This window comes from Pristiophorus japonicus, chromosome 6, assembly GCF_044704955.1.
Source record: "Pristiophorus japonicus isolate sPriJap1 chromosome 6, sPriJap1.hap1, whole genome shotgun sequence".
Classification (NCBI taxonomy): domain Eukaryota; kingdom Metazoa; phylum Chordata; class Chondrichthyes; family Pristiophoridae; genus Pristiophorus; species Pristiophorus japonicus.
The window spans coordinates 122266199-122288608 of NC_091982.1; the positions used below are offsets into that span (position 1 = coordinate 122266199).

The 22410-nt window shown below is 46.9% G+C and overlaps 1 protein-coding gene across 1 annotated transcript in view; it reads left to right on the forward strand.

Annotated features, from left to right (window-relative positions):
- The window catches only part of LOC139265772 (protein FAM162B-like), a 35828-nt gene extending 15670 nt beyond the window's left edge, over positions 1–20158 (forward strand). The window contains exons 3-4 of the mRNA XM_070883166.1: positions 3330–3438; positions 18512–20158. Coding sequence (XP_070739267.1) covers positions 3330–3438; positions 18512–18619 — 217 coding nt within the window. The 3' untranslated portion in view covers positions 18620–20158. The remainder of the gene's footprint in view (positions 1–3329; positions 3439–18511) is intronic.
- Positions 20159–22410: the final 2252 nt, after the last annotated feature.

The window sequence follows — 22410 nt, forward strand, 5'->3', positions numbered from 1 at the left end:
GAGTGCAGCGAAGGTTCACCAGACTGATTCCCGGGATGGCAGGATTGACATATGATGAAAGACTGGATCTACTAGGCTTATGTTCATTGGAATTTAGAAGAATGAGAGGGGATCTCATAGAAATATATAAAATTCTGACTGGATTAGACAGGTTAGATGCAGGAAAAATGTCCTCGATGTTGGGGAAGTCCAGAACCAGGGGTCACAGTCTAAGGATAAGGGGTAAGCCATTTAGTACCGAGATGAGGAGAAACTTCTTCACTCAGAGAATTGTGAACCTGTGGAATTATCTCCCACAGAAAGTTGTTGAGGCCAGTTTGTTAGATATATCCAAAAGTGAGTTAGATGTGGCCCTTATAGCTAAAGGGATGAAGGGGTCTGGAGAGAAAGCAGGAATGGGGTACTGAAGTTGCATGATCAGCCATGATCATATTGAATGGTGGTGCAGGCTCAAAGGGCTGAATGGCCTACTTCTGCATCTAATTTCTATGTTTCCACCTCCCCCTCGGTGCTGCAAGACACCAGGCTTGTTGCAGTGCCTCTGCCCACTTCTGCACGTTAGTATCCCCAGTGTTTCAGACCCTGCTGGGCCTTTCACTTTCCTCTGCTCCAATGCTGGCAAATCCTAGGATCTGTGTTCCCCAGAGGCAAACCAATAAACAATTCATTAGCTAGTCTGGTTAATAAAAAAGCACATTGTGTTAGAAAGCCCATTGATCCCTATCTGTCTGTGAAGAGGGAGCTGTGGTGCTGAATAGTCAGAAGAGACCTTGTTTAAGGTAAGTTAGGTGCGCCACAGATATGGGCTAGTGTGGCATGCTCTTTATTTTATATAATTATGTGAAGACAAGTTGCAAGAGTTGAATTAGGTGAGCCCAGCCATAATACATGTACAACATGTTTACCTTACTGCAAACTAATGTAGCTCATTGAAATGTTTTTGCTTCATGGTTTCTTTGCTTAAGAATTCATAGCAACACATTGCTATTAAGAACTAATTGGTTTATTAGCAAAGGTTTAACAATCACACTACACATTACCGGTTCATCCACCAGGCTCACAACCACCTGCCTCATCGTGGATTTCCAAAACCCAACCGGCTGGGGTTTTATTGAGTCTTATGAACATCACATGACTGGCTAAGCCACTCCCAACTCAACAGCTCTACAAACCTGTGAGCATTCTCGCCGGTGCATACATTACACGTATTGTTATGTATCAAGCCGCATGCCACCAAGTGTTTGTGTGATCCACCGTTTGAGAGGTTGAAGAAATGTTGATGTGAAAGACACAAATATCCAGGGAATCCCTATTGCTAGATCCCTGGGCTATCGTGCAATTAGATATAGCCTAATGTGAGTTAATTCCTGTGAAAGTGTGCTCAGACCCCTTACTGGACTGTCAGACAGCACTGACCCTAATAAGGTATCCGTGCTGGACCTGAATTTGTAACGTGTCCTCCAACGCACCATGAACAACAGAGAAAGTCTTGGGAGATCGGCTAATTATATATAAACACTTGCGTTTATTGGACATCCAGAATACTCCAGACACAAAATTTCATATGTCGCACTGTGTTAATGAGGCCCAACAGTTTATACAGTCATCCTGCTGTCTACTTCTGACCTGACTCCGGACATTTATAACCGACCACAATTGCACTCAAAGTGACCTTTGAGTTTTCAGACAGCTACAAATGACCGAATACGCCTCATTAAACCATTCCCCAATGGGACTACTTTAGGCTTATAGGGACTGGCCATCTTAAAATCAGCTCCATTTCAGCAAGCAAGCATCGTAACTGTGCTCCACTGCCCATGAGCAATGCCACAGGAGGTCGACTAGTTTTATAAAGTGAACAGGCTGATGTGTTGGGAGAAGCATGCATATGTCAAATAATGGGTGAAGAGTAAGACGGTATTTTCAAAATCGTTGCAGTGCCACAACCGTTGGTTCGCACAACTAAGTCAAGTTGCACAGCATCTCAGTGCCTTTCCCTTTTTTTTATGATTCAAAGGGAGTGAAAATCAATTTCAGTGGGGAGGCAAAATGGGCGGGAGTGGATCAGGCAGCAGTTACACACTAAGCCCAATTCCCCACAATGGAAAGGAAAATAGGGCAGGGTGAATAATGGGTGACTGATCTACTACTGCACATTTCTGTAGCATACAGCTGTGGTTCAGTGGGTAACACACTTGCCTTTGAGTCAGAAGGTTGTGGGTTCAAGTCCCACTCCAGGGGCTTGAGCACATAAATCTAGGTTGATACTCCCGTGCACTGCTGAGGGAGTGCCGCATTGTTGGGTGAGACATTACACCGAGGCTCTGTCTGCCCTCTCGGGTTGATGTAAAGGATCCCATGGCGCTATTTTGAAGACGAACAGGAAAGTACTCCCTGTGTCTAACCAATATTTATCCCTCAATCAACACTTAAAACAAACCATCTGATCATTATCACATTACTGTTTGCTGTGTGAAAATTGGCCGCCATGCTTCCTACAGTACATCAGTGACTACACTCCAAAAGTACTTCATTGGCTGTTAAGCGCTTTGGGACATCGTGAGGTTGCGAAAGGCACTTTTGAAATGCAGGTCCTTTTTTAATGTGATTGCAATAACAATTGTGCATTGGATAAAAGGTGGTGCACATTTTGCAGCTTTCTGGGAAAGGGTGAATTGTCACAAAAAGTTATGAATCAATTTATGTATTGAATGAGTTCATCTGCTTAGTAGGGATATTCTGGAGAGACTTAAAAATAAATCTATTCTCATAGAATCATAGAAAAAATTACGTCACAGAAGGAGGCCATTCGGCCCATCGTGTCTGTGCTGTTGAATGAGCTATCCAGCCTAATCCCACTTTTCAGTTCTTGGTCCGTAGCCCTGTAGCTTACGGCACTTCAAGTGCACATCCAAGTTCTTTTTAAATGTGGTGAGGGTTTCTGCCTCTACCACCCTTTCAGGCAATGAGTTCCAGACCCCCACCACCCTCTGGGTGAAGAAATGTTTCCTCATCTCCCCTCTAATCCTTCTACCAACTACTTTAAATCTATTGTTGAAATATTTTTGTTGAGAAGCTTATAGTGGTGGAGAAAGAGGAGATTGGTGGTGAGGTAATAACGTTGTGAACAGATACAGTGCCTGGTGGCAGGACCAGGAGATCTGGTGAGTGAGATCGATCAACAGGCCGAGAGTTACACCTTTGTTGGCCGTATATTTAACTAGGGTGAATCTGTGCAAAGGCAGCACATTATGTGAACTGGAAGTGATGGATGTTGCTGTATTTCTCTCTTTTTCACCTGGGAATCGTTTTTGGAACTATTTTCACAGGATTGAAATGCTTTATGCAGCCAGAAACAAAATCCGGGTGAAGATCTGCTACCTGATGATCGGTGTGAGTGTTCTGGCATGTCTGGTAATGGTGATCTCAGGAAAGAAGGTAAGTTCATCGCTGACCTGTATCCAGAGAGATTGCTCAATGTATCTGTCGTGTAATCAGTTGTATTACCCCGCCCCTTTTCTTAAGTAAGGACAATATTGAGGAGAGATACTGGGGGGAAATTGCGGTCGGAGACTTCCTTCGGGTAAACGACCGGAAAAAAAATTATGAAACTACCTGGTGGTCCCGGAGGAAGGTAGGATTGCGGTCGGAGGCCTAGTTTCACAGTCCAGTGTATGGAAACATGTCTTCCGGGATCGTATTCGTATCCTGGGATTATGTGGGCCTGGACCACCAATGGACATCGAGTATTCTCATTGATAATAATGGGAACTCCGAGCTTCCGTTACTATCAATGAGAAAAAACCCAAAACAAGAAACACAATGAATAAAAAAAACACCCCACATATTTAAAATTAATTGAAATTAAATGTTTTAGAAAAAAAGTTTATTTTTTAATTTTTTTTTAAATGTGTTTTAATAGGGTTGATAATAAAATTAACTTAATGGACAGGGTTTCTAATATAAAAATTAGTCATTACATTAAATTTTTCTATGTTTTAAAACTCTTGCTCGGCTACACGTGGGCTATACGCCTGCTTTTACCAGGAGTAAGAGTTCGAAGGACATTCGCTGGGCAAAAGTTGGTCAAATAGCCCAATCTCTGCCCCGCAGATGTCCTTCTCCTGGGGATGCGTGCGATCTGTCAAAAGGGCATGCGCATCGTGTCCCGAGAACCACCATTTGCGAGGCCTCGCCGGGTCCGTGCGCACATCGTACGCGCCTGGAGAGGCCGTAATTTTTGGCCCTATATTTATGACATTTAATGGCCCTGTTTCCCCCATGATCCCGTTTCAGCAACCGCCAGGTGCCACTCTCCGGCTTTTTAATCTGCACGTCGGGACCCTGATCCCTTTTATGCTGCTGTTAATACAGGGTCCCAGGGTATATTGCCTCCTTGGTCTATAGCCTTCTGTGCTCTTTGTAAATACACGCAAAAGATCCCACAGCACTATTCCAAGCAGAACAGGGCAGTTCTCCCTGGCGACTTGGCCAAAATTTATTCTTCAACCCTCATCACTAAAAAACAGATTATCTGGTTATTGATCTCACTGCTATTTGTGTGAGCTTGCTGTTTGCAAATTGGCTGCCGTGTTTCCTACATTACAACAGTGTCTGCACTTCAGAAATATTTGATTGGGTGTGGAGCGCTTTTGGAATGTGATATCGAAAAGGCGCTCTATAACTGCAATTCTTTCTTTATAAGCACTTTGGATTGAAAATAATGATCCTATTCCCAGCCCCTCCCCAGACATCCAAACCTACCTGGCTCCATACCACAGTTATACTGCACCCGCTGTGAAATCCAGTAGATTCAAGCTTACCCTGGAGGTGACCTCACGCCTCTTGGCATTGTAGTTACAGAGTCTATCACCTCCAGAGTCATAGAATCGTAGAAATTTACAGCACGGAAGGAGGCCATTTCAGCCTATCATGTCCGCGCCAGCCAACAAAGAGCTATCCAGCCTAATCCCATCTTTCAGCACTAGGTCCATAGCCCTGTAGATTACGGCACGTCAAGTGCACATCCAAGTACTTTCTAAATGTGGTGAGGGTTTCTGCCTCTACCACCCTTTCAGGCAGTGAGTTCCAGACCCCCACCACCCCCTAGATGGAAATTTCCCCTCAAATCTCCTCTATACCTCCCCCCATTACTTTAAATCTATGCCCCCTGGTTGATGACCTCTCTGCTAAGGGAAATTTGTCCTTCCTATCCACTCTATCCAGGCCCCTCACAATTTTATACACCTCAATCAGATCTCCCCTCAGCCTCCTCTGTTCGAAAGAAAACAAACCCAGCCTATCCAATCTTTTCTCATCGCTAAAATTCTCCAGTCCAGCCAACATTCTTGTAAATCTCCTCTGCACCCTTTCCAGTGCAATCACATCTTTCCTGTAATGTGGTGACCAGAACTGCACATAGTACTCCAGCTGCAGTCTAACCAATGTTTTATACAGTTCAAGCATAACCTCCCTGCTCTTGTATTCTATGCCTCGGCTAAAAAAGGCAAGTATTCCATATGCCTTCTTTACCACTTTATCTACCTGACCTGCTACCTTCAGGGATCTGTGGACATGCATTCCAATGTCTCTTTGTTCCTCTACACTTCTCAGTGTCGTACCATTTAATGTGTATTCACTTTCCTTGTTAGCCTTCCCCAGATGCATTAGTCACACTTCTCCAGATTGAATTCCATTTTTCCACTGTTCAGACCAGTTGATAATCTCCCTGCAGTCCGCAGCTTTCTTCTTCATCCAGAAGTGAGAATGTAACTGTCCCATTAAATGGTCATTTCAGAACCAGCAGCTGTGAATTAGAGCTTATGGGAAGAACTGTAAAATAGGAAATGATCAGGATTCTGGGTAGGACATTGCAAAAGCATTGCAAAAGGAATGGTCAGTGTGCCGGGCTGCACTGTGGCGAGTGTGGAAACACCAGACTGTGCAGACATGCTGACTGAGCAAGGGAGCTGCTGAGTGACATCAGTCCAAAAATACTTGAACAGCTCGAGTTTATAACTTGATGTATTGAAGTAAAACCGAATGCAATTGGTGCTGGAACTTGCAAAACTTCAATAGCTGGGGACATTTGATCTGGCCAGGTTCAACAAATTGAAATTCTGTTGCAGGAAATACTTCATGTGATACTAGAAAAGTACAACAGTTTGGGTTGTTACGTTCTAATCACTGAATCATAGAATGGTTACAGCATGGCAGGCGGCCATTCGGCCCGTCGAGCCCAAGCCGACTCTCTGCAAGAGCACTTCAGCCAGTCCCACTCCCCCACCCTTTCCCCGTAGCCCTGCGAAATATTTTCCTTCATGTAGTTATCCAACTCCCTTTTGAAAGCCGCGATTGAATCTGCCTCCACCGCCCTTTCAGGCAGCGCATTGCAGATCCTGACTACCCGCTGCGTAAAAAGGTTTTTTCTTATGTCGCCTTTGGTTCATCTGTCAATCACCTTAAATCTGTGACCTCTGGTTCTCGACCCGTCCACCAATGGGAACAGTTTCTCTCTATCTACTCTGTCCAGACCCCTCATGATTTTGAACACCTCGATCAAATCTCCTCTCAATCGTCTCTGCTCTAAAGAAAACAATCCCAGCTTCTCCAGTCTATCCAAATAACATAAGTCCCTCATCCCTGGAACCATTCTCGTAAATCTCCTCTGCACCCTCTCTAAGGCCTTCACATCCTTTTGCCACTCACCTTAAACCTGTGTCCTCTGGTTCTCAATCAGTGCGTAAATCACCTTAAATATGCAGTTTTAAATCCTTTTTCTTATCTGATGACGAGATACTAAAGGACCCAGCGATATAAAGTGTGGCCTTGATGGTGGGAGTGCAGAATTATGCTGTCATTTTTCAGCTTTGCCATGAATTGGCAATTCAGAACAGTGCCTGGGTAACTATGAAGGGGGATGGTGGAGACAGATTCTAGGTGCCGAGGGAACTGGTACATGGAGGCAGGCGCAAGATACCAGGCCAATTAATTCCAATCACCAGAGTAGTCTGGGAAGAAGGTGAGCCCTTATTGAATTGAGCAAAGATGAATAGGAGTCAATAAACCAGCTAAGTCACTGCTTTTTGCAGCCAGTAAGATCACTTAAAGATACAGTGTCCGACATTCAACACACACCATTGGGGCCGTGAGCTTTGACATTACTGAAGCAGATGGTTCTCAATGGGCAGAAAGGGCTGATCCCTCCTCTGTTTCTAGGAACTTAGAGAGACAAAGAAGGACATTTGTGACATGCCATTGATTGTTTTGAAGAAGTCAATGAACACTGCAGTGCTTCTGACAAACTGCAACCATGGAAGTGCAGTCCCATATTAAGGAAAGGTGGCACGCCCATACCTGGGAACTGCAGACCCATTGGAGAGAGAGTCACAACGGGGAACTGCAGACCTCCTCCTGAGGTCCCCACCATCACAGAAGCCAGTCTTCAGCCAATCCAATTCATTCCATGTGATATCAGGAAACAGCTGAATGCACTGGATACAGCAAAGGCGATGGGCCCCGACAACATCTCGGCTGTGGTGCTGTAGACTTGTGCTCCAGAACTAGCCATGCCTCTAGCCAAGCTGTTCCAGTACAGCTACAACACTGGGATCTACCCAACAATGTGAAAAATTGCCCAGGTATGTCCTGTCCACAATAAGCAGGACAAATCCAATCCAGTCAATTACCGCCCCATCAGTCTACTCTCTATCATCAGCAAAGTGATGGAAGTTGTCGTTGATAGTGCTATCAAGCGGCACTTATCAATAACCTGCTCACCGATGCCCAGTTTGGGTTCTGCCAGGACCACTCGGCTCCAGACCTCATTACAGCCTTGGTCCAAACATGGACAAAAGAGCTGAATTCCAGAGCTGAGGTGAGAGTGACTGCCCTTGACATCAAGGCAGCATTTGACCGAGTGTGGCATCAAGGAGCCCGAGTAAAACTGAAGTCAATGGGTAATATGTCCTTACTATACAGTACAAATGCACACCAGGCCCATACTAGAGAGAAAGTCACTCTGTGACCAGTAACCTTTATTAGCCAGCTCTGAAGTGGAGAAGATGGGTGGAGCTTCCCCTTTTATACCTGAAAGTCCAGGTTTGGAGTGTCTCCCACGAGTTCACCGCCTAGTGGTCAGTGTCCTCACGGTGTACAACTTGGGTCAGTTTATACATGGTTACAATGACAGTTGAATACATGACATCACCTCCCCCCCAAAGTCTTATTGGGATCACAGGTTAAGTCTCTCTGGTGATTCACGCTCCCTTGTAGAGCGTCTGAGTTGGGGCTCCGGTTGTTGGGCGCTGGCCTGAGTGTCTGCTGTTTGCGGTGCCTCAGGCCTATCCGGACTGCCCACAGTGACTGGGCTCTCCTCCACTTGGTTCTGGTGTTCGGTCACCTGTGGTGGAATGAACTCTACATCGTGTTCTTCCTCTGCTTCTTCTGTGGGTTTGCTGAGCCTCCTTTTAGTTTGATCCACACGTTTATGGCAGATTTGTCCATTGGTAAGTTTAACTAGCAGAATCCTATTCCCCTCTTTGGCAATGACACTGCCTGTGAGCCATTTGGGCCCTGCAGCGTAGTTGAGGACAAAGACAGGGTCATTGACATCAATACATCGCGTCCTCGCATTCCCGTCATGGTAGTCACATTGTGACCGGCGCCTGCTCTCAACAATTTCTTTCATGGTGGGGTGTAAAAGGGGTAACCTGGTTTTGAGTGTCCTTTTCATTAGCAGCTCTGCGGGTGGAACCCCTGTGAGCGAGTATGGTCGGGATCTATTGGCCAACAGGAAGCGTGATAAGCAGCTTTGTAGGGAACTCCCTTGGATTCTGAGCATCACCTGTTTGATTATCTGCACTGCTCATTCCGCTTTGCCGTTTGAGGCCAGCTTGAACGGTGCCGTTCTGACGTGGTTGATATCATTTCCTGCCATGAAGTCCTGGAATTCAATGCTTGTAAAGCACGGGCCATTGTCGCTGACCAAGACGTCCGGTAGACCATGGGCGGCGAACATTGCCCGTAGACTTTCTACCGTGGCAGAGGATGTGCTTGAATTGAGAATGTCACACTCGATCCATTTGGAGTAGGCGTCTACTACAACCAAAAACATTTTTCCCATGAAAGGACCTGCGTGGATGCGTGACCATGGCTTGGCGGGCCAGGACCAGGGGCTAAGGGGGGCTTCCCTGGGTGCATTGCCCAGCTGGGCACACGTGTTGCACCTGCAAACACAAAGTTCCAGGTCTGCCTCTATCCCTGGCCACCAAACGTGTGACCTGGCAATTGCCTTCATCATGAGAATGCCCGGGTGCTCTTTGTGGACTTCTCGGATGAACACCTCTCTGCCCATCTGGGGCATGACTACTCGGTTTCCCCATAGTAGGCAATCGGCCTGAATCGAGAGTTCATCCTTGCTCCTGTGAAATGGTTTAAATTCCTCAGGCCATGCCCCGTACGTGGCTGTCCAGTCCCCATTCAGGACACATTTCTTGACTAAAAACAGTAGTGGGTCTCTATTTGTCCAGACTTTAATCTAACGGGCTGTCACGGGTGAGCCTTCGCTTTCGAAAGCTTCAACAGCCATGACCATCTCAGCAGCATGCTCGGTTGCCCTCTCGGTGGTGGCTAGTGGGAGCCTGCTGAATGCATCGGCGCAGTTTTCAGTGCCCGGTCTGTGCCGAATTGCATAGTCATAGGCAGCTAACGTGAGTGCCCACCTCTGTATGCGGGCCGACGCATTTGCATTTATGGCCTTGTTGTTGGCCAAAAGGGACGTTCGGGGTTTGTGATCTGTCTCCAGCTCAAATTTCCTGCCAAACAGGTACTGGTGCCTTTTTTTTACACATATACACATCCTTTTCTACCATCCCGTAGCCCCTTGCTGCCTGGGACAGACTTCTGGAGGCATAAGCTACCGGCTGTAACTGACCCTTGGCATTAACATGCTGCAACACACACCCGACCCCATAGGACGACGCATCGCACATTAAAACAAGTTTCTTACATGGGTCATTTGATGTTAACAGATCGTTGGAGCATAACAAATCGCATGCTCTATTAAAAGCCCTTTCCTGGCTGTCCCCCCAGACCCATTCGCGACCTCTGCATAGGAACACGTGTAGCGGCTCTAACAGCGTGCTCAATTTGGGAAGAAAGTTACCAAAATAGTTCAGGAGCCCCAGGAACGAACGCAACTCCGTCGTGTTACTGGGTCTGGGTGCTCTCTGGATCGCTTCCGTTTTGGATGCAGTCAGTCTGATCCCGTCTGCTGCTACCCTCATCGCCAGGAATTCTGCCTCTGGAGCTAGGAAGACGCACTTCGCCTTTTTCAGTCGCTGCCCTACCCGGTCCAGTCTGCGTAGCACCTCCTCCAGGTTGTGGAGGTGTTCTTCAGTATCGCAACCCGTGATGAGGATGTCGTCTTGATAAACCACTGTCCTTGGAATCGACTTGAGGAGACTTTCCATGTTTCATTGAAAGATCGCGGCGGTTGAGCGAATCCTAAACGGACATCTGTTGTACTCAAACAACCCCTTGTGTGTCGTGATGGTGGTCAGCTTCTTCGACTCACTCGCCAGCTCCTGGGTCATGTAAGCTGAGGTCAGGTCCAATTTTGAAAAAAGTTTGCCACCGGAGAGCGTCGCAAAGAGGTCCTCCGCTCTCGGTAGCGAGTACTGGTCTTGGAGTGAAACCAGATTGTTGGTGGCCTTGTAATCATCACATATCCTGACCGACTCATCCGCCTTGAACACCGGCACAATCGGGCTCGCCCAGTCACTGAATTCGACTGGCGAGATGATGCCTTCCCTCAGCAGGTGGTCCAATTCGCCTTCTATCTTTTCCCGCATCACGTACGGCACTGCTCTGGCCTGGCGTCCGGGTTTATGTGAATCACTACCTTGGCCCCCATGAAAGTGCCAAAGCCGGGTTCAAATAATGAGGTAAATTTGTCCAGGACCTGTGAGCATGATATTCGCTCCACAGAAGAAATTGCATTGACATCGCCCCATTTCCAGTTCATGACAGCAAGCCAACTCCTCCCCAGCAGTGCGGGACCGTCCCCTGGGACAATCCAGAGTGGCAACCTGTTCTCCGAATCTTTGTGGGTCACGACTACCGTGGCGCTGCCTAGCACCGGAATGATCTCCTTTGTATATGTCTGTAGCTGTGCATCAATCGGCAATAATTTTGGCCTCCTGGCCTTGGACTCCCACAACTTGTCAAAATGTTTGATACGCATCAGGGACTGGCTGGCCCCCGTGTCTAGCTCCATTGATACTGAGATGCCATTGAGAAGCACTTTCATCATTATCGGTGGCGTCCTGGTGTATGAACTGTATATGTGCCCCACATGAACTCGCTGAACTTCAGCTTCCAGCTATTTCCCCCAGTGTCCATTTGGCTTCGTAGGGCTTACATCATCCCCGTCCTCCTCGTGCATCAACCTGGCTGCAGGCATTCTGCACATACGCGCCAAGTGACCGCTGACGTTGCAATTTCTGCAGGTATATTGCTGATACCTGCAAGCTCTGGCTGTGTGTTTGCCTCCACACCTCCAACATGAGCCGTTGTTGGAAACAAAATGTTCATTACCAGTCGATCGTCTCTGACTGTCTCTGTAACTGTCCTTAAGCGCACCATTGACAGGTGTTGATGGCCCCATTACTGGCCGCATTGTCCATTGCGATGGCATGAATCGCCGTTCAGCAAGCATTGTCTCTGTTGAATTCCCCCTTTGGGTTCAACTACATGCTCGGGCATGTCCAATTGCCCCTGTCTGTCTGGAGAACTGTGTGCCACGTTAACAATGTTGACTCCCTGTCCATTTGCTGCATTTAAACCAAGATTTTTGTCAAACATCATTCTGGTCTCTTCCTCCCCTGAGATAAATGTCTGGGCCATCAAAGCCGCCATTTCCAGGGTTAAGTCTTTGGTCTCAGTCAATTTCCTGAAAACCCCAGCGTGCCCGATGCCCTCAATAAAAAAGTCTCGCAACATCTTCACTCTGCATGCATTTGTGAACTTACATAGGCTCGCCAGTCGCCTGAGGTCTGCCACGAAGTCTGGAACACTTTGCCCTTCTCGCCGCTGGTGCTTTTAAAACGGTGTCTCGCCATGTGCATGCTGCTCGCCGGTTTAAAGTGTTCCCCGATCAACTTACTGAGCTCTTCAAAAGTCTTGGCCGCCGGCTTCTCTGGCGCTAGAAGGTCCTTCATCAGGGAGTACGTCCTGGATCCACAAACCATCAGGAGATGAGCCCTGCGTTTGTCGGCCAAATCCTGTCCCAGCCATTCTTTCGTGACGAAACTTTGCTGTAGTCTCTCAATAAAATCGTCCCAATCATCACCGACACAGTACCTCTCGTCTGTGCTGCTAGTGGCCATACTCGCGTGGTTTAAATCACCGTTTCTCGTCGCCAATGATATGTCCTTACTATACAGTACAAATGCACACGAGGCCCATACTAGAGAGAAGGTCACTCTGTGACCAGTAACCTTTATTAGCCAGCACTGAAGTGGAGAAGATGGGTGGAGCTTCCCCTTTTATACCTGAAAGTCCAGGTTAGGAGTGTCTCCCATGAGTTCAGCACCTAGTGGTCAGTGTTCTCACGGTGTACAATGTAGGTCAGTCTATACATGGGTTACAATGATAGTTGAATACATGACAATGGGATTCAGGCTGACTCCACTGGCTGGAGTCATACCCAGCACAAAGGAAGATGGTTGTGGTTGTTGGAGGTCAATCATCACAGCCCCAGGACTCCGCTGTAGTAGATCCTCAGGACAATGTCCTAGGCCCAACCATCTTCAGCTGCTTCATCAATGACCTTTCCTCCATCATAAGGTCAGAAGTGGGGATGTTCACTGATGATTGCAGTGTTCAGTGCCATTTGCAACTCCTCAGATATTGGAGCAGTCCGTGCCCGCATGCAGCAAGACCTGGACGACATTCAGGCTTGGGCTAATAAGTGGCAAGTAACATTCATGCCACATAAGTGCCAGACAATGACTATCTCCAACAATCGAGAGTCTAACCACCTCCCACCGTGGCTGCAGTGTGTACCATCTGCAAGATGCACTGCAACAACTCGCCAAGGCTTCTTCGGCAGCACCTCCCAAACCCGTGACCTCTACCTAGAAGGACAAGGGCAACAGGCGCATGGGAACACCATCACCTCCACGTTTCCCTCCAAGTCACACACCATCCTGACGTGGAAATATATCGCAGTTCCTTCATCATCGTTGTGTCAAAATCTTGGAACACCTTCCCTAACCATAGACCCATTGGCCTGACATCAGTAATCAAGAAACTAATAGAAACAAAATGGAAGACGATTTTTATGAAAATAAGAGAATAAATGATGAACACACTGGCTTTAAAAGGAGTAGATTGTCCTTCACCAATGTCAGGGTTTTTGTCAGGACCTGAGACCCTAAATTAACAAGGTGAAGCTGTATGGCGAGTGTAGCTACACTTCAAATAGATTGCTGATAAACCCTGTCAGTGACCCAGAGTCCTAGTCTTACTGCAAGGTAGTCACATTTGCAGATGGCACCAAGCGAGCGAAAGGCTTGTGTTCTCGGAAGAGACAACCAGCATATTGCACAGCACTCCAGAGGGTTTACACCTGGGCACAAAAAGGGTCAATATGGACAAATGCAAGGTGCTAAATATTTCAAGTGAAAATAAAAGCTGCACATGTTGCACAATTGAGATAGAACTTCCACAGGGAGATGTTGAAAGAAGTCGATGTGAGGGTCAGTTGATTCATCGCTCATCCTGACCAAACAGTGTGAAATTGAAAGAGAAAAGAAAGACTTGGATTTATATAGCGCCTTTCACGACCACCGGACGTCTCAAAGCGCTTTACAGCCAATGAAGTACTTTTGGACTGTAGTCACTGTTGTAATGTAGGAAACGCAGTAGCCAATCTGTGCACAGCAAGCTCCCACAAACAACAATCTGATATTGACCAGATAATCTGTTTTCAGTGATGGTGACTGAGGGGAAAATATTGGCCAGGACACCGTGGATAACTCCTGCTCTTCTTCGAAATAGTGCCGTGGGATCTTTAGTATCCACCTTAGAGAGCAGATTATAATAACAGAGTGAATACAATGTCAGATTATACTGCACAATGAGTTGAGAATTCATGTTGAAACTGTCCAGTTCTCCAGTCTGACCAAGTCTGGAGATCTACACGTTGTTCTGGTTGCTGCAACATAAGAACACAAGAACACAAGAACTAGGAACAGGAGTAGGCCATCTAGCCCCTCGAGCCTGCTCCACCACTCAACAAGATCATGGTTGATCTGGCCGTGGACTCAGCTCCACTTACCCGCCCGCTCCCCATAAATAAGAATAAGGTGATCAATCTACCTGAGAGAGGAACGACTTAGTAAGCTCGGAGACCTCGACTTTGCAGAGACCTGTATCGAGGTATATAATATACATTTGGGTTGAACAAATAAACTTAAAACAATCCTTTCAGATATGGCAGTGCAGCAGGATGTCATTGGGTCAGTTGTGTGAAGTGCGATTTTAGAACACCCAATGAGAAGCATTACTTTATGCAGGGCCGTCAGGAGCTGCCAGTCAGGATGGCTGAGAACATGGAATTACTTCAGGATCAGCTAACTGCTGGAATGGAAAGGATGCTGTCGTGGCAGGGCTTGTACCATGGAAGTGTGAGCTCCAATGCACAGAAAAGCATTCTTCAATTGAACATGTCGGCCAGGATTCTTCTCCCCGCTCCTGCCTGAAATGAGGCTGGATCGTGGCAGAGAATGAGGGAGAATGCAGATGGTGAGGCCTGTGTACCCCTCCCCTGTATACCCCTCCCGCCGTCCCCACCGGGACTTGCAGTGGTCTCTCCTTCCCTGTTTGCCACATCCCGAGAGGATTTCCCTCCAGTCCACCCCAGTTAATGCTGCTTCGCAGGGTTGCCATGGGAAAGGTGATGGTAGGTGTAATGTATTTGCTTCCTGGGTTCTTTGCTTAAGAATTCATAGCAACACATTGCTAGTAAGAACTACTTGGTTTATTAGCAAAGGTTCAACAGTCGCACTACACATTACCAGTTCATCCACCAGGCTCACAACCACCTGCCTCTTTGTGAATCCCCGAACCCAACTGGCTGGGGTTTTATTGAGTCTTGTGAACATCACGTGACTGGCTAAGCCACTCCCAACAGTTCAACAAACCTGTGAGCATCCTCACTGGGGCATACATTGCAGTAGGCTACGGAAGTAGCAATAATGAACTTGAGGTCACCTTGTGACGGGAGAGGGCCTTGCAGTGTCCTCTTCTCCCTCCAGTATGGGCCCAACTGACCTACTGACGACCCTGGCATTGGCCAAGCCCTTCAGTGGAACAGCTGGTCCAGTCGCAACACCATCTTCCACACCAACAGCATCCACCTGGGCAGAGGGAGTCCCATCGGCAACCCCTCCCGCCCGCCCCCCCCCCGCCAGCCTCCACCACTCTGGACCCAGGGAAATGGGTTGGGATTGTGGTGGATTCAGAGGCTGACAGAAGATCCACCTCGCCCCAACTCCACCCTAAAGATCAGAACCCTGGCCGCCCTGTGGGCTCCACCTTGTGAAACCCTGAAAATGTTTTTCTGGTGTATAGATTGCTTTCAAATTTAAATCATTTGGATACTGTGGTGTCAGCCGTGGCTCAGTGGGCAGCGCACTCACCTCTGGGTCAGAAGGTTGTGAGTTCAAGTCCCACTCCACGGACATGAGCACATAAATCTAGGCTGACACTCCAGTGCAGTGCTGAGGGAGTGCTGCACTGTCAGAGGTGCCGTCTTTTGGATGAGACGTTATACCAAGGCCCTGTCTGCTCTCTCAGGTGGACGTAAACGACCCCATGGCACTATTTCGAAGAAGAGCAGGGGAGTTATCCCCAGTGTCCTGGCCAATATTTATCCCACAATCAACATAACAAAAACACATTATCTGGTCACTATCAAACTGGTAGCAATACGGTGGAGGAGAATTTCCTGGAGTGCATTAGGGATGGTTTTCTTGACCAATATGTCGAGGAACCAACTAGAGGGCTGTCCATTCTAGACTGGGTGATGTGTAATGAGAAATGACTAATTAGCAATCTTCCCTTGGGGAAGAGTGACCATAATATGGTAGAATTCTTTATTAAGATGGAGAATGACACAGTTAATTCAGAGACTAGGATCCTGAACTTAAAGAAAGGTAACTTCGATGGTATGAGACGTAGAATAGATTGACAAATGATACTTAAAGGGTAGATGGTGGATAGGCAATGGCAACCATTTAAAGATCACATGGATGAACTTCAACAATTGTACATCCTTGTCTGGATTAAAAATAAAATGAGGAAGGTGGCTCAACCGTGGCTAACAAAAGAAATTAATGATAGTATTAAATCCAAGGAAGAGGCATACAAATTGACCAGAAAAAGCAGCAAACCTGAGGACTGGGAGAAATTTAGAATTCAGCAGAGGAGGACAAAGGGTTTAATTAGGAGGGGGGAAATAGAGTATAAGAGGAAGCTTGCTGGGAACATAAAAACTGACTGCAAAAGCTTCTACAGATATGTGAAGAGAATAAGATTCGTGAAGACAAACATCGGTCCCTTGCAGTCAGATTCACGTGAACTTATAATGGGGAACAAAGAAATGGCAGACCAGTTGAACAAATACTTTGGTTCTGCCTTCACGAAGGAAGACACAAATAACCTTCCGGAAATACTAGGTGACCGAGGGTCTAGTGAAAAGGAGGAACTGAAAGAAATCCTTATTAGTCAGGAAATTGTGTTAGGGAAATTGATGGGATTGAAGGCTGATAAATCCCTGGGGCCTGATAGTCTGCATCCCAGAGTACTTAAGGATGTGGCTCTAGAAATAGTGGATGCATTGGTGATCATTTTCCAAAAGTCTATCGATTCTGGATCAGTTCCTATGGACTGGAGGGTGGTTAATGTAAAACCACTTTTTAAAAAAGGAGTAGAGAAAACAGATAATTATAGACTGATTAGCCTGACATCAGTAGTGGGGAAAATGTTGGAATCAATTATTAAAGATGAAATAGCAACGCATTTGGAAAGCAGTGCTTGACAAACCTTCTGGAATTTTTTGAGGATGTAACTAGTAGAGTGGACAAGGGAGAGCCAGTGGATGTGGTGTATTTGGACTTTAAAAAGGCTTTTGACAAGATCCCACACAAGTGATTCATGTGCAAAATTAAAGCACATGGTATTGGGGGTAATGTACTGATGTGGATAGAGAACTGGTTGGCAGACAGGAAGCAGAGTCGGGATAAACGGGCAGGCAGTGACTAGTGGGTTGCCACAGGGCTCAGTGCTGGGACCCCAGCTATTTACAATATACATTAATGATTTAGATGAAGGAATTGAGTGTAATATCTCCAAGTTTGCAGATGACACTAAGCTGGGTGGCGGTGTGAGCTGTGAGGAGGACGCTAAGAGGCTGCAGGGTGACTTGGACAGGTTAGGTGAGTGGGCAAATGCAGTATAATGTGAATAAATGTGAGGTTATCCACTTTGGGGCAGAATATTATCTGAATGGTGGCAGATTAGTAAACGGGCAGGTACAACGAGACCTGGGTGTCATGGTACATCAGTCATTAAAAGTTGGCATGCAGGTTCAGCAGGTGGTGAAGAAGGCAAATGGTATATTGGTCTTCATAGCTAGGGGATTTGAGTATAGGAGCAGTGAGGTCTTACTTGTATTCAGTTTTGGTCTCCTAATCTGAGGAAGGACGTTCTTGCTATTGAGGGAGTGCAGCGAAGGTTCACCAGACTGAATCCCGGGATGGCAGGACTGACATATGAGGAGAGACTGGATCGACTATGCCTGTATTCATTGGAGTTTAGAAGGATGAGAAGGGATCTCATAGAAACATATAAAATTCTGACAGGACTGGACAGGTTAGATGCAGGAAGAATGTTTCTGATGTTGGGGAAGTCCAGAACCAGGGGACACAGTCTAAGGATAAGGGATAAACTGAGGACTGAGATGAGGAGAAACTTCTTCACTCAGAGTTGTTAACCTGTGGAATTCCCTGCTGCAGAGAGTTGTTGATGCCAGTTCATTGGATATATTCAAGAGGGAGTTAGATATGGCCCTTACGGCTAAAGGGGTATGGAGAGAAAGCAGGAAAGGGGTACTGAGGTGAATGATCAGCCATGATCTTACTGAATGGTGGTGCAGGCTCGAAGGGCCGAATGGCCTACTCTTGAACCTATTTTCTATGTTTCTATGTATCACATTACTGTTTGTGGGAGCTTGCTGTGCGTAAATTGGCTGCATCGTTTTCCACATTACAACAGTGACTGCGCTCCAAAAGTACTTCATTGGCTGTAAAGCGCTTTGAGATGTCCCGTGGTCGTGGAAGACACTGTATCTTTCTTCCTGATAATCGGAAACAAAGTTTATTCACAACACTTCGTCATCCTACAGCACACTAAATTTTATGTAATTTCTATTTCCAAATTATAGGCTTTCAAAAACAAAGAGAACCTCACCAAATGGAACTTGGATAAAAAAGCGAAACTGAAGGAGCAGTTTGAGCAAGAGCGAGAGACACTCGCAGGAAAGGCTCAGTAACTGGGAGAAGGATGGACCTGGTTTACGCTGTTTCTATTGGCGGGGCGGAGTGTTTGAAGATGGGCAATAGCGATTAGGAACAACTGTCTCTGAAGTCAATCATTGGTGACCCACACCCAGGACTGGTGCAGTACTCAGCAACTTCTTCAGTACTTGTCCTGCAGCATAAACAGATTCACCTTCAGTGCCACTTTCAACTCCTTAGCACTTAGAAAATATTATTCTGAAATAAGACTTTTTCCAGTCAGATTATGATCATCAAAATTAAACCAAGACACTTGGCTCCTTCCAATGAAATTTCTGTCTTTTATAGCAGAGCCTGTTAACTCATCCAACAGGTTAGTGTCTCCACTGATAGCCGACAGAGGCATTTGAGGCATATTTTCAGGGCCTGTGTGTCCTCAGTACTGATGCTGGGTCCACTCTCTCGCTAAATTAATAACCTTGTTTCATTTTTACAGACCTGTATTCTGGTGCCCAATGTGTGGTGTCACACTGTTGGCCCCAGCTAGGCTCTGATGTTAGCGAGACTTGGGAGAGGTGGTCTCCTCCCTGCCAGTCTTAGGGGTGGAAGTTCGCTTGCGCTTCAGTTGGGGCGGTGTCCCAGGCTGAGCGGTAAATTTTGCACCGGCAAATGGTTTGCATCTGCCGCAGCCAAATTCATCAGCTGGGCCCGGAGTGTGGAGCGGGGCGCTAAGGAGGTATTGCATGTGTCTGCTACGGCGCTAGGCCGGCTGAGCAAGGGAAAATCCCGAACTGAACAGTCGATCTCGGACGCCATAGCAGAGGCCTGGGGGGGGGGGGCACGGGCGGGGAGGGGGGAAATCTGAAAAAAAGAAAAAAAACATTCCCAATACATAGCTCACGCCACCACAACATAAACCGCAAAAAAAATAATTAAACAAATTATCTGAGGTAGACATTATTTACCTCACTGAAACTGTGACAGCTCAGACCTGGTCAGGCGGCCGACAAAAACCGAGCCAGGGGCGTTGCACACCGGCTCGCCTCTCCCGGGTGCTACTGCTCCACAACCCCCCCCCAGTCGATACCGGCACCAAATATCCCAACGGGGCGCTGGAAGATGACCGCCCTGGCGCATTGCCGTCCCTCTGGGGCGCTAAGAACAGCGGCAAAAGACCGAATTACCACCCCCTAGTCTTTTATTTTGGATTTCCAGCATCCGCAGTACTTTGCTTTTGTTTCTGTATAACTCCTCCCTTTTTAAAATGTAGTTGGCCTCCTGCAGTGCAGTTTAATTTTAAGTAAAAACTGCAAATGACCTTTCAGCTCTCTTTCAGTTCAGGATAAAATCCAACAGCAGTGAACCAGGTCAGTAAAGCACACAATCCAGCACTGACCGCCCACACTGATCTCCTCCCACACAGGGAAACCGTTCTTTGTGCTGACAGTCAGCCCTAGAGGCTCAATGGGGATCATGCTTTAAATATGGAAATAGTAATAGTAGATCAATTTAATATTTGTATGAAATTCTAGTTTGATATTTCTTGTGAATATCTGAATAAAATTTTATTAGTATCTCATGGTCTGAATGTCTTTTGAATGTGTCTTTGGTTTGGTTCTGAAGCCACCCCTTTGATGTAGTTAATTTTTCTTGGTTCTTGGAATGTGCAAGGCCCAAATCCAAGTTAATCTGAGGGAACATAGGAACAGGAGTAGGCCGTTCAGCCCCTCTAACCTATTGCGCCATTCAGTTTGACCATGGCTGATCTGTATCTTAACTTCATCTCCCCACTTTGGTTCCATAACCCTTAATACCCTTGCTAACAAAAATTTTACATTCTCAGTTTTTAAATTTTCAATTGACCCTCCACCCTCAACGGCGTGTTGAGAGTTAGAGTTCCAGATTCCCACTAACGTTTGCCTGAAGAAGTGTTTCTTGATTTCACTCCTGAATGACCGAGCTTTGATTTTAAGGTTGTACCCCATTATTCTGGACTCCTCCACTGGAAGAAGGAGCTTCCTTGAATCTACACTATCAAAGGGCATTAAAGTACCAGCAACGCTGCCTCCGCAAAATCCTGCAAATCCATTGGCAGGATAGGCACACCAACATCAGTGTTCTCTCTCAGGCCAACATCCCCAGCATCGAGGCATTGACCAAGCTCAACCAGCTCCGATGGAGGGGCCACATCGTCCGCAAATGCCTGATACTAGACTCCCGAAACAAGTGCTCTACTCAGAGCTCCGCCACGGCAAGCAAGTCCCAGGAGGGCAGAGGAAACGTTTCAAGGACACCCTCAAAACCTCTCTGAAAAAATGTAACATCCCCACCTTGGAATCCTTGGCCCAGGACCGCTCAAAGTGGGGGAGAAGCATCCGGGAAGGTACCGAACACTGCGAGTCTCTTTGTTGGGAGCACGCGGAGACCAAATACAAACAGTGGAAGGAGCGTACGACAACCCAAGCACCCCACCCATCCATCCCTCCAACCACCCTCTGCCCCACCTGTGACAGAGACTGTAGGTCATTTTAGTGTGGAACCAAGTCACCTTCGATTCCAGGAGACTGCCTAAGAAGAAGATTATTACTGGGACTGGAGTCACACGCAGGCCAGACCAGGTCGGGACAGTCTCTGGAAGACACTGTTGAGCCAGTTGGGTTTGTTATGCCAATCCAGAAGCTTTCATGGTTTCAGCCCATTAATGACCAAATTTATTGAATTAAATTTCACAACTTGTCCCACTGAGAATTAATCTCACGACGTGCATATGTTAACCACTAGGATAACCTACCTGCAAATCATGGTTGTGTTTTAGCAAAGTTCCTCTGGAAATAAGTTCTTTTAGAAAATGATTTCAGCCCCAGTCGGTCTCCCCCCAGGGTGCATCCTAATGGGCCAATTAAGCTGCAGTTTCTACATCAACGCTACTTGGTTTTTGGTTTGCAGTGTTGCAGAAACTGCAGTATAACTCGGGTTTCAATTCCCCAATTTCACGACGCATGAAATTTTGGCGAGCAGTGTGAGATGGGCTTGAGAGGGTATTTCACACCACCTGGGAGCTGCACAGCTGTAATCTATCTCCTTAAAACTCGAACAGTACCATTTTTGTTTCAAAAACTTTTGAGAATATGTGAATGACATATGAGAACTACAAGGGAGGGCAAATATACAAATAAAGGGACAGGGGTCAAAGGTCACTTTCTGTGCAACAATAACCCGTGTAACTACAAATTCGTAATGGTGAAATATCTGGGCCAGATTCAGCGAATTGGCTACAACATTACAATGCCATACAAAGTACTGTGGTGAGAGTGTCTGAGCTGAAGCGAGCCAACAGTCCAATATTGGCAACAGTCCTTGGGACCATGTCAGTAAGTCATGGAATTTGCACGAGCTTTTGACATGAATTGCCCTACGGGTCATTCAGTTATCTGGATCTGGCTCCATTTGGGATCGGGGAGTGTGGCAGTGGTGATCGAGATTACGATCGGGGGAGCAGGGGTGGGCTGTAACCGGCAGCGGCCCACGTAGTTTGAACATGGAGCAGGGAGTGGCACTTGCGCTCCTCCAACCTCCGCATTCAGCTAAGTATTTTTAACAAACTTATGGGGCTGAAATTCCCTTGATAACGCTGCCCACTAATGCCGGCGATGGGCGGCAAAGGTCTACCGTCGGAGGTGAGCGGCATCTACGCCTCTGTGGGAATTCAGTTAGTCGTTGGTGAAGGCGCCAAGAGGTAATGCTGTGCCCTCTGACCCCACCCGTGCGGTGACATCATCCAGCGTGCAACACCCCCTTAGCGCCCCTCTCGCGATATTGCATCTCT